The sequence below is a fragment of the Harpia harpyja genome, chromosome 6 (genome assembly GCF_026419915.1).
Source record: "Harpia harpyja isolate bHarHar1 chromosome 6, bHarHar1 primary haplotype, whole genome shotgun sequence".
NCBI lineage: Eukaryota > Metazoa > Chordata > Aves > Accipitriformes > Accipitridae > Harpia > Harpia harpyja.
Genome location: NC_068945.1, coordinates 46097799 through 46111929, shown reverse-complemented (window position 1 = coordinate 46111929; position 14131 = coordinate 46097799). Strand labels below are relative to the sequence as shown.

General features: G+C 38.5%; 1 protein-coding gene across 3 annotated transcripts in view; it reads left to right on the top strand.

Moving 5' to 3' along the window:
• WASL (WASP like actin nucleation promoting factor) overlaps positions 1-14131 on the top strand; it is a 53706-nt gene that overhangs the window by 16751 nt on the left and 22824 nt on the right. For all 3 annotated transcript variants that reach the window (XM_052789524.1, XM_052789522.1, XM_052789525.1), the window contains exons 2-4: positions 10653-10787; positions 12046-12132; positions 12673-12769. In XM_052789524.1, the coding sequence (XP_052645484.1) occupies positions 10653-10787; positions 12046-12132; positions 12673-12769 (319 nt within the window). The remainder of the gene's footprint in view (positions 1-10652; positions 10788-12045; positions 12133-12672; positions 12770-14131) is intronic.

Sequence of the window (14131 nt, the reverse complement as noted above, 5' to 3'; positions counted from 1 at the left end):
AAAAATAATCTTATGTACAATTATGAGTTTCCTTATATCTGAATTGAATTATCCTAACTGTTCTGTTCAAACGTGAACTGCTGAAGGAGGAATTAAAACACGTTGAGTTGTGGCACAGTGAAAGTGTGAGGGGGGGTTGCGTCTCTAAGTACCTTTATGTAAGTGGATTGAGTCTGCTTTACGGGACAGGACACAGGTTGTACACACAATTGCGAGACCAGTTGCTGGCTATTATTCAAAGAGGTTTTTCTCTTAAGAGCCTTTTCTCAAATTTGTTAATATTTTGAAGGGGGTTCTTTGTTTCATGTTGGCATGAAGTTAATGTTTTCTTATCAAAGAGTATTTGTTTTCTTTTAAAACAATTTAAGCTGTTTTATTTCAGTGTTCTCTAAGTATCTGAAGTCAAAATTCCTTATTATTTTCTGTCCTCAAGTGTAAAGATGATATGAAAAGTTCACCTAAACCTCACCTCTGCAAAGCAAATACTCATTTTTTTTATTTTTATTTTTTTTAAATCTGGACCTGGGAGTACCAGTAGATGCTAAATAGCATTTTCAGGGGCTCGTTAATGAGTGTTCCAGAGCTGGGATAATTCAGGAATTCCTGAGGCTTATGCTTCACATCCTTTCTTCAATCAATTTAACTGTTGTTCTGAAGACTTTTACTTGTGAATGTGATGATATATATATCATGAAGTGGGCCTAGAAACAACTACAGTGGGTCTAACTCTTAAAAACAAACAAACAAACAAAAAACCCCAACTGTCCTGGTTTCAGCTGGGGGGGGGGGGGCAGGGATTCACCACTCAGGGACTGGCTGGGTGTCGGTTGGCGGGTGGTGAGCAATTGCACTGTGCATCATTTGTATATTCCAATCCTTTCATTATTGCTGTTGTCATTTTATTAGTGTTATCATTATCATTATTAGTTTCTTCTTTTCTGTTCTATTAAACCGTTCTTATCTCAACCCACGGGTTTTGCTTCTTTTCCTGATTTTCTCCCCCATCCCACTGAGTGGGGGGGAGTGAGTGAGCGGCTGCGTGGTGTTTAGTTGCTGGCTGGGGTTAAACCACGACACCAACATAACCCAAAACCAAACAAATCTGGTTTGGTTTTTATGGATGATAAGGGTCTGAATTCTAAAATACTTTCTCAAAGCACTCTCATATGTTCAAAGTGGGTGTGAGGATCTGCTTGTTAAGAACCTGCATTAAATATGGAACTAGGGTGTAGCATCTGGAAAAAAGTTATTGCGTAGAAAATGGAATGGTTGGTGAAGGCTGAAGAAAGAGGACCTTAGTGCATGAAGGCAATGGGTGGCTGGTAGAAGAGAAGAGAATGTTGAGTCAAAGGAGCTGGTTTCCCTTAGAGCTGAATAGGTGGTGGAACAGGACAAAACAGTCGAGCTCCAATTCTGTCCCATGGGTTGCATGAAACTCATGATTCTTACCTTGAATCTGTATGGTTTGAAACACCAATCTGCAATTTCTGTGTATAACCATGAAAGCTAGCTTTGAGAACCAGTTAATCTACATACCTGTACAGTGCTCTATTTGTGTAAGGATCATCCTAGTCTTGGGAGTCTCGATTAATTTAAAATGGCTCAAAATTGAAAGGTAGACTTTAACATTTCATCTAAAAATTCCCTGAGCTTAGAAAAGGAACAGTCTTATATGCCTTGATTCTGAGTGTCTTGGGAGGCTGGGAGTGCAACTGCAAGACAAAATGTCTGTCTTCTGTAGTGAGAATTTTTGCTCCATGGCAGTAGGACAGTGACGAAGCTTCCTGTTGCTCTGGAAGTAACTAAATGTGTAACTTTAACAACAGAACACAAATAACCGCATTTCGTCATGTGTCTGCTGCTTTCTGGCCAGCCAAGATTTCAGCAGCGTTAAGCAGTGAGAGAGATGCAGCTGAGTAAGCTACTAATGATGCTGCGCAGGTAAACAGGAAGTGACAGTGTTCAGCTTGCTCATCACTGAAAACCCCAGGTTGTGTATGTCATCTGGTAAATGATCTGCTGAGCTGAGATAGCATGGAATGTTATAATCTGGAGCGTGCTTGTGGTTATGTCATATCTCTGGAAAGCTGAAGTCTTGCGTGTGTTGTCTGAACTGAGGTTATAGGATTTAAAAATATCTTGATTCTGTGCGTGATAAAAGCATGTCTCTTTTAATTAATCATGTGCTGTTTGATTTGGTTTTATATGCTATGCTATTTACCCACATCTTAATTGTTGGTCTTCTGTGATCCACAGTTGAGCAACAAGTGTTTGAAAAGGAGTTGGCCAGCTTTAGCTGAACTGGGCGGGTTCTGGGAGGTACTGGAAATGTAGATGAACTTGTATCTGAAGACAATCAGAAAAACGTGAGCTGTGTGTAACTGACTGAGGATTAGGAGTGAGGGATCACTTTGCTGGACAACTGCAGACTTAAGTCTGGACAAGCACTTTTATAGTTTAGATTTGTTAAACAGCAGTCCCTTGTTTCATCCCTTTTTTGTTGTAACATCACTTAGCGATCACTGGTACCTTCTCCACATCTGTAAACAATCTTCAGTAAGGGTATTGCAGTTGACTTGTGTGCTGATCAGAACAACGCAGGGAATCTGTTCTTAGGTGTTAACTTTTTTTTTTTTTAAATTGGTTTTGGTCTCCTGATCTCTTAAATGTTTTGGGCTATGTGTTGTGTGGAACTGTCTTTTAACTTAAGTTAAGATCCTCATGTTTCAGAAGTGATAGGAAATACCTGAAGTGGCTTTTTGCTATTTCGGGAGAAACTTCTCTTCCTTCTCCCTTCAAATAAGAAAAAGGCAGCATCTCTTATGCAGTGGCTTTATTTTTAACATAGCCTAACTTTGTGTATAGGTGGGAAAAAATACTAATTTATTAGCCTCTGTGCATAGTGCATTTTTAAATTGGTGGGTCGTCATGGGAAATTAAGAAATGAAAAGCAAGCTTTAAGCTTAAAATTGAACACTGTTGGTGATTGTAGCAAATAATTTCACAAGCGGTAGAACGGGTGAGGCCTCAGTGTCTTCAGTTGAGTAATTTTTCAACTTGCACCAAATAAAGCTTTTCTTATGCGATTGGGTATTTACAAAAGGCTCTCTTAGTCAGTTCTGTCAGATAATGTGAAATCTTGCTTTAGTTTTCCTGTCTGTGGAGCAATCAGTCTGTCTTCTGAAAATAATGTCCTGTAAATGGCATTGAAATTAGAATTGTTTCCAGCTGCTTAACTTGTTGAAATCTGCCAGCAAACTTCTGAACTTTTGTATTTCTTCTTTCTATGGGAAACCAGTTTAAAATCCTGTCTGTAGCATCTGAAGATAACTTTTTTTGCAATACACAACTGTCTTTAAAGATAAGATTATTAGTAATTTGTTAAATATATCTTTAACAGCTATAATAGCTTTAAAGATTGAAGTAATCATGATTTACCCAAATTGCAGATAAAGAAGTATCTAAATCCCCAGTGGATGGACACTGTCACGTTGGACTCATTTGTGAAGATTCTGGAAGCAACCTGGTGTGAAGACATAAGTTATAAGCTAGTTTGAGAGTTGCAAAATCTAATTTACTAAAATCTAATTTTGTAGTCAAAATATCGTGGAGTCCTTGAAAAGTATTTTTATCTACAGAAAAGTGTGTGTACTACTAAGATAGTATCATCACACTCTTTTTGTACAAGATGCCGTAACCATAAATAGCCTGATCCACCGTTCTTAAGGGGAAAAAGGCTAAAAAGAGAGTCAGATGCATCTATTTTACTCTTCTGTTGTCTGGGACCATAATCCCTGTGGTCCTTCAGGTGAAGGTCTCAGCAGGAAGCAAAAGCAGTCTGCCTTTAGTGTCACTAGTTTTTTCTCTTTCCTTGTGCTGTTCCTTCCTATCTCAATCCCTTCCTGTCTGAAACTGCTAAAGTAAGTAATTACAAGTTGACACTTGTGAATACTTATTGAGACCTTTAAAATTTGGTGAAAGTGTTTATTTGTGTTTGTATTTCTTGCTGTTATGCCTGAATTGCACCTAAATCATCATACGAGACATGCTTAAGAGGGTTGGATTACCTACTGTCTGGGGCTAATAAATATTGTAGGATTCTGAACCTAATTAAACTCAAGTTTTCTAAGTTTCTGTGAAAGTGCTAGGAAATACTTTTGTCTACTCTAGCAAATGCCTCTGCTACTTAGAATGTGGAAATTGTTAGGGAGGCATACTTGTGTGTTGTTTATGTGGCCTAATTATTTAGGGATCATCTGAATAGTGGCAGGCTTATTCAGTTCATTTAAAAGCACTATTGGAGGAGATTGCAGTGCATGCCTTCTGTAGGACTGCGTGGTGATGAGAACATTCACCCTGGAAGTGGGTTATCAGCCCTTCCTAGCAGGAAGGGAACACACTGTTCCCACATGGCAGGAGACATCCTCAATGCCAAGAAAATAGCTACATTTTCTCTTAAAACAGGACCACTGTGCAGAAGGGAAATGAAATGGCCAGAAAGAGTGAGCAGAGCTTGGTTGTGTAGGCACTGAAGGCCTTCCCTTGAGAAGGGGAGGAGGTTCCAGTGCCTGGTCCCTGCAGCAGGTTTTGTTTATGTTTCTGTATTAAGAGTGATGAGATAAAATGCATAGCTGTGTTGAGCCGTGCAGAAACATTTTTGGAAGCTCCATATATTTGACACTGAAGATAAGGTAATTGCAGAACAACAGGAAGGTATTATCGCTGTCTAACTCCAATTTTGTTTGCTTTGAATAACATGAATTTATTAAAGTATTGACATTTAAATGTGTAATTGCTTAAACGTAACCTTATTTTTGAGGTTGATTTCAAGAAATATTTCTGCTTGATTGGTCAGTGCTACGTTTTGGGTTTTTTTCTGAAGGGTACTTGTAATCTAGAGAAAGTAATGTCAACAGTGTTCTGTCTAATTGCCTAATTTTCTGTGGATTAGTCTTGATTTCTTATAGAGTTAGCTACCCTGCATTCTCACTTCTGCTTCTTGTCTTTCTCATTCATGAGTCTTAATGAGTTTCCGTATCTTCTTCCATGACTCAGATAATGTTAGGCTATTAGAGATTGCCTTGGTACTGAAGCTTCCTGTCCTTCTTGTGGTCAGGTTTAGAGTTACACCTCACTAAGTGTTTTCCACAGTGAAGTGGTACCTGACGTTAGCATGTCTCTGTTCCTGAACCCTGCTGTCTGAGGAAGACTTACTTCCTCAGCACTCTTTTAATGTCAATGAATAGCAACAGCCCTTTATTCTTGGACAGTCGCCCTAAAAGCAAACTGCGGTCTATCTTCCTGGTCTTATATCAAAGAAGAAATGACTGACCTAGGAGCACCGAGCATCACCTGGTCAGGCTTCAGCGTGTTGTCTTAGCCATAATAAGGATTTCCACCACAGTAGGTCTTAAAAAATGCCTGCCACAGGTACCTTCTCACCAGCTGTAGTATTGATCAGGACAACTTTTCCAGATACCTCCTTTAAGGAAAAGATAATAGAAATATTGATTTCTATTTTTACAGGGTTTGGATTGCACACAACTATTCACCATAGCTTTTTTTCACGGAAATCTTAAAGTAGCTAATTGTGTTCACTGTGTCTTTCAGGCTGAAGGTCTTCAGGCTGACTTTGTGAAGAAGCTACAGGCAATGATTATATCAGCATGTTTTTTTCCAAGAGGTTACTCTGCTTGGAAACAACTGCTACTACTTGCATTCTTACATTACAGAGCAAGGTCTCCCCCCCCACCCCCCCCCCCCCAGTTTTATTTGTAAGATACTTCCAGGGGCTGGGAAGGATAACTAAGAAAAGCAAGCCTGTCATGTGCATTTAAATTACGTACGTATGCAGGGTTCTGCACCTTTATTGGAAAAACCATAACTCTTAAAATTGGAAAAAGATTGAAAGTCACTGCTAGCGTGTCTTCAACAGTACCATCAACATGTAACACATAACAATACTGAACCCTTAGAAGAATAAATTAAACCTAGTTGCATTTTTACAAGCACTAAAATGGGAGTGATTAACCACTGGAACAGGTTCCCCAAAGGTGATTTGCAGCCTTTAAAGTTAACTGGGCAGGACCTTGAGCAGCTTGAACTCTAGGCTTTTAATTACCCTTGCTGTGAGCAGGAGGTTGGACTGGAATACTTAGAGAGGTCACATCCAACCAAAGTCATTTTATGAGTCTTTGATCTTTGCACCACAAGCAGTTGTCAGTTGTATGTGAACACTACAAAAACCATCCCAATGGGTCTTGAAATGCTTTCTGTTCTGGTGTATATGGAGGTGGCTGAACATCCTCTTACAGCCTTAATCTTGCTGCTGCTGTTTGTTGTGACTTTTGGCTCACTGTGTTTTAATGTGTGTAGTTCTCTGTAATTTCTTAGCTTTTCAAAATCCATGTCAACCATAAGCAATCTAGTGTGATGGCTCTTTCTTGTAATGAGATGTGCCACTGTCTGTTGGCTTGCTTTACTGTTCTTGAGAAACACTGAGTTACAGCAAGTCATTAACTTGACAGGCTACTGCAGCACATGTTCACATCAGAAGCTGATCAACGTACACAGCTACCTGCTGCCCAGTTGGAAATTATCAGTGGCTGCTGTGATCACATTCTACAAATGTGCAATGACTAGTTGTGGCTACCTTTTGCAGGCAGAAGGTGTTTTCATGAGCCTTTTGTTGGTACCACATATCCTGCAGTGTTTGTGTCCAAGGGTGAGACCAGCTCTGCCAGTGAGGCAGCCAGCATACAGCTGACAGCACCAGACTTAACTGCTTCATAGCTCATCAGTGTTGAGGGGTGTGACAAGTCCCTGGAGTCAATGGCATGTCCTCCAGCTGGAGGTTGACTGTGGAAAAAATAAAGGGAACTGAGGGAGGGGTTGATTCTCATCTCCATGGCCCATCAGTTTTGGTTGGCTACCTTATTTCTTTCCCCTATGTACCTTTTCCAAATATATAGATACATAAAAAGGACAATGTCCTTGCCAAAACTGTTTAGTAAAGCAGTCGTGCCAACTTCAAAATCCTCCTCCTGAAAATACAGTAATAACTTTCGGTATTAAGTAACAAATCAACTTACCGTAACTCAGAAAAAAATGCACTAATTACGTTGAGTATTTAATGGCAATCCTGTTCAGTTCTGTCTGTAACTTCAGTGGCGTGACCTCTTGTGAAGAAATATTTACATATGGTTTTAAAGAACCCATACTTTTAAGTGCAATGTTTTCTTAAAGAATGCTGTGAGAAACTGAGCTGGGTATATTAACTGTATTCAAAGTAGACAAAGTGAATGCTCATTCAGAAAATGCAGTAGAATACTCAAATTGACATTTGCGTAAGTGTTCTCAGATGCTGCAATTCTGCAATTAAAGTTCAGGGGCTTTTTTTAGTTGAATTTACGTGGCTAGGATTCATAATGAATAGCAGTAGATGAAGTTTATGCTTCATATATTTTCTCAAGTTTTAAATTTTGCTGATAAGTTTGTAAGTTTCCAAAAGCTGTGGATGATTAAATATTTTTGCCACCTGTCTTCCAGAAGCTGAATAGCATAAAGCATGGCACCACTGCTCTGCATGATGAAAATTAACAGTGACTGAAGTAAAAGGAGTTGGATTTTATTGTCTGTCTCCCCCCAAAAATACACCTTATATTTTTTCCTGTATTGTGCTTTTAATAAAAAAAATGATAGTGGTGTAACAGTGGAATTTGTAGCTATATGTTCTAACGTGAAAGCCTCGTTGCAGTTTGTCAACACTAGGAATTCGCACAATGCTAATGAATAAGTTAAAATGTAATTGAACTCTAAGCATGGTAGGCCTCAAAACAACACCTACTTTAGATTCAGTGAAATTGTTCTCTAACTTGTAAATTAAGTTCTACTCATAGGGTATCCAAGTGTACATTACATCTATTACAATTACGCAGAATGAGGACACACTCTTGTGTAATATTCTTCTGTCTACTCATGGGGTAGGTGCTGGTTCAAGGTTTTATATGCAATCATCATCGAGTTACAACAGTTACTGGTTTACCCAGATAATCCAGTTGGTGCTTTTGCTGCTAGATATGATAGGAGGCAATGCATAGGGAGCCCTTTCTTGACACAGATCACTGTCTTCTGTGCCTTGAATTTAAGTTGCATGATTCCTGCCAAGTCCACCCATTTCTGTGGGTAGTCTTGTTGGGGGTAGGTTAGTGGAGCTGGACTGGGTTTGGAGGGTTGAGAAGGCTTCTTGCATGGGCAGTGGCATAGTTGCTGTGGTTATGTGTGATGCCTTTGTTCCGACTGTAGAATGACCCACCTGTGCTCCTCTTTGTTGTCTTGTGTCTACAATTATTATCAGTTTAACAATGAGATGATATTGGAGAAATGAGAGAAAAGGCTGTTAGCAGAAGTGTTGAACAAAACATGGCCATCTGTGCCCCAAATTAAGTCTTTGCCTGTTGCAACATAAAGAGAAAAATGGCATCTCCTATACCTGCAACTTAATGTCAGCTAACTCTTTCATTCTGGTAGTATGGCTAATACAAGGGTCCCTTTTTACTCATCTGACAAGTCCAGTTATGATTAAATTATTCATGTTACTCCTTAGGTTATAGGGAAAGAAGTTTTACTCTACACTTAGTTGTTGAGCATTTGAGGAGGCAACTGCAAAGCTTTCTTTTCATCAATCAGTCATGCTTTTTCTGTAGGTTACCAGAAAGATTAGTAGTCAATCTGACAACTTGTGAAGAGGTGGTTGCAAAGAGGAACAGAATTATATCTTGACTGGCGAAAGTTACATCACAGTTCTTGGGCAAAGGTTATAAAGCTTCTCCAAGGAGTAGCTGTCAGTCTGGCTATATTACTTAGACTCTATTTTAACAAAATCGGAAGGTTTTTTGATAAAAAAAAATCCCCTGAACCTTAGGTTATTCTTTTGGTTATTTTAAAGCAGTTGAAAAGTGTGACATGGGTGATACTGATACTTAGTAGATAACCTTACAATGCAACAGGACATGCCTGCATTCTTAGATGTCAACTGTTTTGGCAAGTAGTTAGTGTTGATGAAGGCAAAGTAAAGCTTGTAGAGTGGGTGGGGAAAACCTAATATGGAGCCAATTGCTCAGACTAGATATGATCCCTCCAGAAGGGGCTAGGAACTATAACAGATAGATGAAAACATCTGCTTAATGTTCCGTAGTGAAAAGGGAAATAAAACTCTTTGGCTTACAGGGAAAGAAACAGAGAACAAAACAGAAAACAATATTATTGTGACCTGTGTTCCAAAGGCTAACGAACTCTCTTCATACAGCATAAGTCTCATCCCCAATCAAAGAAGGATGTAGTAGGACTAGGTAAGATCCATGTGAGAGTGACAAGGCTAATTAAAGCGTAGAACAATATTTTTGTTTCTTGGTACAAGAATGACTTAAAACTAGTATCACTTCCTAAACAGCAGAGAACTTACAGGACAAAGAAGTGTGACGAATATCTATAAAAGCATGTGCAGCATGGAGAGGCAATTATGAAACCATTAACACCATCTCCTAGTGTAAGGACAGGAGGGACAGTCAACTGAAACTAGCAGGTGGCAAACTTTTAGATAAAACTAGCTAACTAGTCACACAGTGCATAAGTGAACTGTGAAATACAGTCCTGCCTAGTGTTGTAATGCCTAGAAGTTCACAAGGGTCTGAAGAGTGATTAGATAAATTCACAAAGGAAAAATCCCACATGTGCTGTAAAACATGTATGCTGGCTCAGGGGAGCTCCAACCTGCCAGTTGCTGGGGGTATACTCCCATAGTGTAATGGAGTACTCCTGTATTCTTACCTAGGCGTCTGGTGCTGTTGGAGAGTAGATCCTGGGCTAGATAGCCTCTGGTTTGTCCCATTATAGAGCCTTTAAGCTTTATGTCCTTATGACTTGGCTGCTAAATATTCCTTAAAGGCTCCAATTTTCATTCCCTCATAGGGCTCTTAAGGTAGGACACTTATATACTAGAAAATATGCTGAGGAACGTTGCCAGTGACTGAAACAATGTGGTGTGGAATAATCGTCATCTCTTATTAAAATCTCTCAATTTGAAAACAGGACAATTTCAAGCTGCCAACTGGGAACGAGCCTAGCTCATGTGAATTCTCAAACCATGCCCAAGAATTTTAGGAGTTTGTTAGTTGGCATAGGCTAAAATCATGCCAGAGACCATTTGAACAATTAAGCAATGTGGACAGTTGCATTCCAGTACCCGGGAGTGTTTCCAGGCACTGTGTAATTTACAGTTCTAGCCTGAGTATTGTATTTCTATGCAGTTTGAAGTGCTGAACAGGAAGAAATTTAGTTGCACAGTAGGGCTTCTCTGTGTGACCACCATAGTTACTGGTATGCCTCTTACAGGCAAAGTCTCTTTGCTGATTTTTATGAGCAAGAACAAAAAGTTCAATTGGGTTCTTAAGTTGTCTAAATCTTGCATAGAAGTGAAAATGTAAAGTGTAGAAGTGATTTGGGGTCATTTGAATTTTACTGTGTTACCACCAGGGAAATCATCAAAGTCGCTGCCTAGAACAAGGAACAAAATTAAGAGATGCTTTGATAAAAGATGAAATGTAGAATTTGTGATTTTTACCTTAAAAGTAATAGCTACCTTTTCTTTTTAGACAATGTCTTCAGCAGTTGTTCAAATATATGCAGCAGATCGCAATGCCATGTGGTCAAAGAAATGCTGTGGTGTAGCTTGCCTTGTAAAGGACAATCCGCAGAGGTCATACTTTATCAGAATATTTGACATTAAGGTAAGCATATTTTTTTGTTTTTCAGACTCTTTAAGCTTGGCTATGTTCGTTCTCCATTTTTAATTGAATGAACGTAGGTTGTTGTAGCTACAAACTCATAGAAATTCTCAAGTAAATGGTTGTGCTTTAAGTGGTGCGATTACAGTGCTTATTAATAGGCAAGTGCAACTTTCTCAGATATTCTAAATTTAAATTATTTCATAGATGTCTGCTTTTATGGACGAAATAAATATCATACAATTTTCTTACAGCTCACAGAAGCTGTCTTCTACAGATCTGATTAGTCAAACTAGTGAAAGTTAGTATACTGTCACTGATACGGATAGCTGTCAAAATTGTAGCGGATGTCGTTACTTTGGATGGTATTAACAAAATAGATGCTGTCTTCTGTATGGGTGGAAACAATCTTTTTGATTAGTGTGTTGATGCATGTGAAAACTGCAGGACAAAGAAGTCGTTTGGGTTTTTTTTTCCCCTCCATAACATATATACATTCATACTGAAGATCTTTGTCTAAGATAGATGATATGATAATATTTCATTCAAGACAGGGGGAACTAAGAAATGATGTGTCCAAGATGTGTTTTCATAACAAAAATGATACTGAGAAGCATAAGTCCTACTGACTTTGCTGAGGCTTTGGAAAGCTTCCCATTATCTCTGCACTCAGGAACAGCTCATTATCTGTCAGCGTTCGGTGCTTGAAGTCTCTCAGATTTGTTCAGGATTGCCAGCTGGCACTTGCATTTGACTTTGTGATTTGGTCACTTGACTATTAGACTTAGTGAGAAACCTGTTCCTTGGGTGCTGAACTATAATGCCATTTAAATATATAAAACTTCTTAAAAAGGTGAGATTTTTGTTCCTTTTAAGTTAACGGTTTTCAAGTCAAACCTGAGATAATAACAGGAGACTGGAAGTCTCCTTTATTGCTATTGCTGTTATCACTGTATTCCTATCACTGGTCACTATTACTGCTCCTAGTATCACTATTGCAGGATTGTAGAACTTGAAGGATGTTTTTTGAAAACATCCAGGAACTTGAACAGAACACAGTGACCTGATGCAATAGTCTTCCACAGCTCTTCTGTGAGTTCCAATATATTTTGATTTTGATTGAGCTCATTTGTTGGGTTAATAGCAAGGTAGATGCTTAACACCATGCAGCCTCTGATTCTTAATAGGTTCTATTGTGAAAGAAGTTAAACTCTGCAATTTGTCTCAGTTTTTCAAAAATTTTTTTTTTTCTTCTTTTCAGGATGGGAAATTATTGTGGGAGCAGGAGCTGTACAATAACTTTGTATATAATAGTCCTAGAGGATATTTTCATACCTTTGCTGGAGATGTAAGTCTCAACGTCTTTGAATACCAATTTTAAAATGCCTTTTATTTGAACAGTAGCTTCTTTCAATATAACTGAGGTTTTTATTTAATTCAGTAAATTATTTATAAAAGTACAATATTACCTGTTTTCCTTGAAGCTTTTTAAGCTTATTTATAAAAGAGGTTTTTTGTATTTCAACTAGAAGAGTTGATCAATAGGACAGAAGCATAAAATGCAGTTCTTTTTCAACTCCCTTTAATGAAATTACGTTTTGGCTTGCAGATGATGTTTGTGAAATATCATATATTCTTAAAGCACAAATTTTCCTCTCCCCCATTTGATTTCAAGCTACAAGATTTTGCTCGAATTTGTTAGCCATGATCCCTAGAAATTTGAATAGTAGACAGATATTCCTAAGATAGAATGTTTCACTAAGACTTGGTTCTAAATTTGCAGTGATGATTTTTTCTGATTATACCTTCAGAAGGTGTAAGAAGACATTTAAGAAAGCCTTTGAAACATTTTCTTAGTCATGGGTGGGGGAATATTAATGTTTTTCAGACATGTCAAGTTGGTCTTAATTTTGCTAATGAAGAAGAAGCTAAACTATTCCGCAAAACAGTAACAGATTTACTTGGACGACGGCAGAGAAAATCTGGTAAATATTCAAATTAATCTTAAATTCAGGCTTGTTTATGTTGTTTCGGGGGGAGCAGGAAGCTACTTCTATGTCTGAAAGCTACTGGAGGCACTACTGCCATATTTATATTTAGAAGTAATTGTGTTATTAAAGAGTGCTTCTTTTCTGTATTGTGCAAAAATAATATTTTTCTGAAATAACTTAACTTGGTGCTCCTTGCTGTAAGTTTCCTTGTAAGCTGAGACTCCAAGGTTGTGCTGTTTGAAAATATAGATCAGGAGGAAGCAAAAATGGTAAGCTGTCAGTGGGAAAACTAGAAATCTTTCTGTAAGCTGTTTTCACATTTGACTAAACCCTCTTTTAGCTCTGGGCTGTTTATAACTGATTTGTTTAAATTCAGCCCAAGTGGGTTGTAACAAAGATTTTACCATCTGGTATGTTCAATAGTTCATGTGAATGAATTTTTGGCATTGATCCAGCGTTTAGTAGAGAAATATCTTTTATTCAAAACTAGTGAAGACATAATGTGCCTATACTGTCCTTAGCAGCACAGGACAGTCTGAAGCACAGCATGCTTTTTTCTAGCTGCAAGATGCCTTAGGAACATGGTCAGTGTTTTAAAGGGAGCTCAGGCTTCCTACAGATTTTGTCTTGGTCCTTTTCCAGGGAGCCCATAAACAACTTGCCTGTCTGACAGCCGTATGTCCGTGAGGAATAAAGTGACATAAAACACAGGCTGGGAACACATGGATGTGCTCAGGCTTGCTGTAAGCCATAGCGCGGACTTGTGTCCAAGCTACAGGATGCATTTTTGTAGTCCGTTCTGGAATTGAATTGCACTAGCAATGCAGTGTAGACTAATGTAAAGGGAGGAAGCCCTCATCTTGGAGTGCCATCCCTGCAAGTGTTCTTGAGAACCTACATGATCTATATGTATTCACTTGGATTTCATTCAGGTATGGTGACTCAGGTGCAGAGCATTTGTTCGAGAACCTTAAATGGCTTCTTTAAGATTCCCTCTGCTCAGAATTAGAGTAAGTTCATAGGGCTTCATGAGAAGAAGTGGGGTCATTAAGAAGTGGCATTAATAATGTTTCTCATACTTGTGTAGAAGTAATCTTGCATCAGCTTGCATAGCTTGAATATTATCAGACATACATTGCAGTTGGACTTGATGATCTTAAAGGTCTTTTCCAACCTAAATGATTCTATGATTCTATCTCCTGTTCTGAAGTTTCACTCTACTATGTGTCTAAAACACAGTGTTAACAGTGCACAGATATGATTTAGGAGGAAATATGTTTGCATAATTGGCCATAGTAAACTTTGTTTGAAAACAGTGGTTCAGTTAAACCTCCTGTTCACAGGACAGAGGTTCAC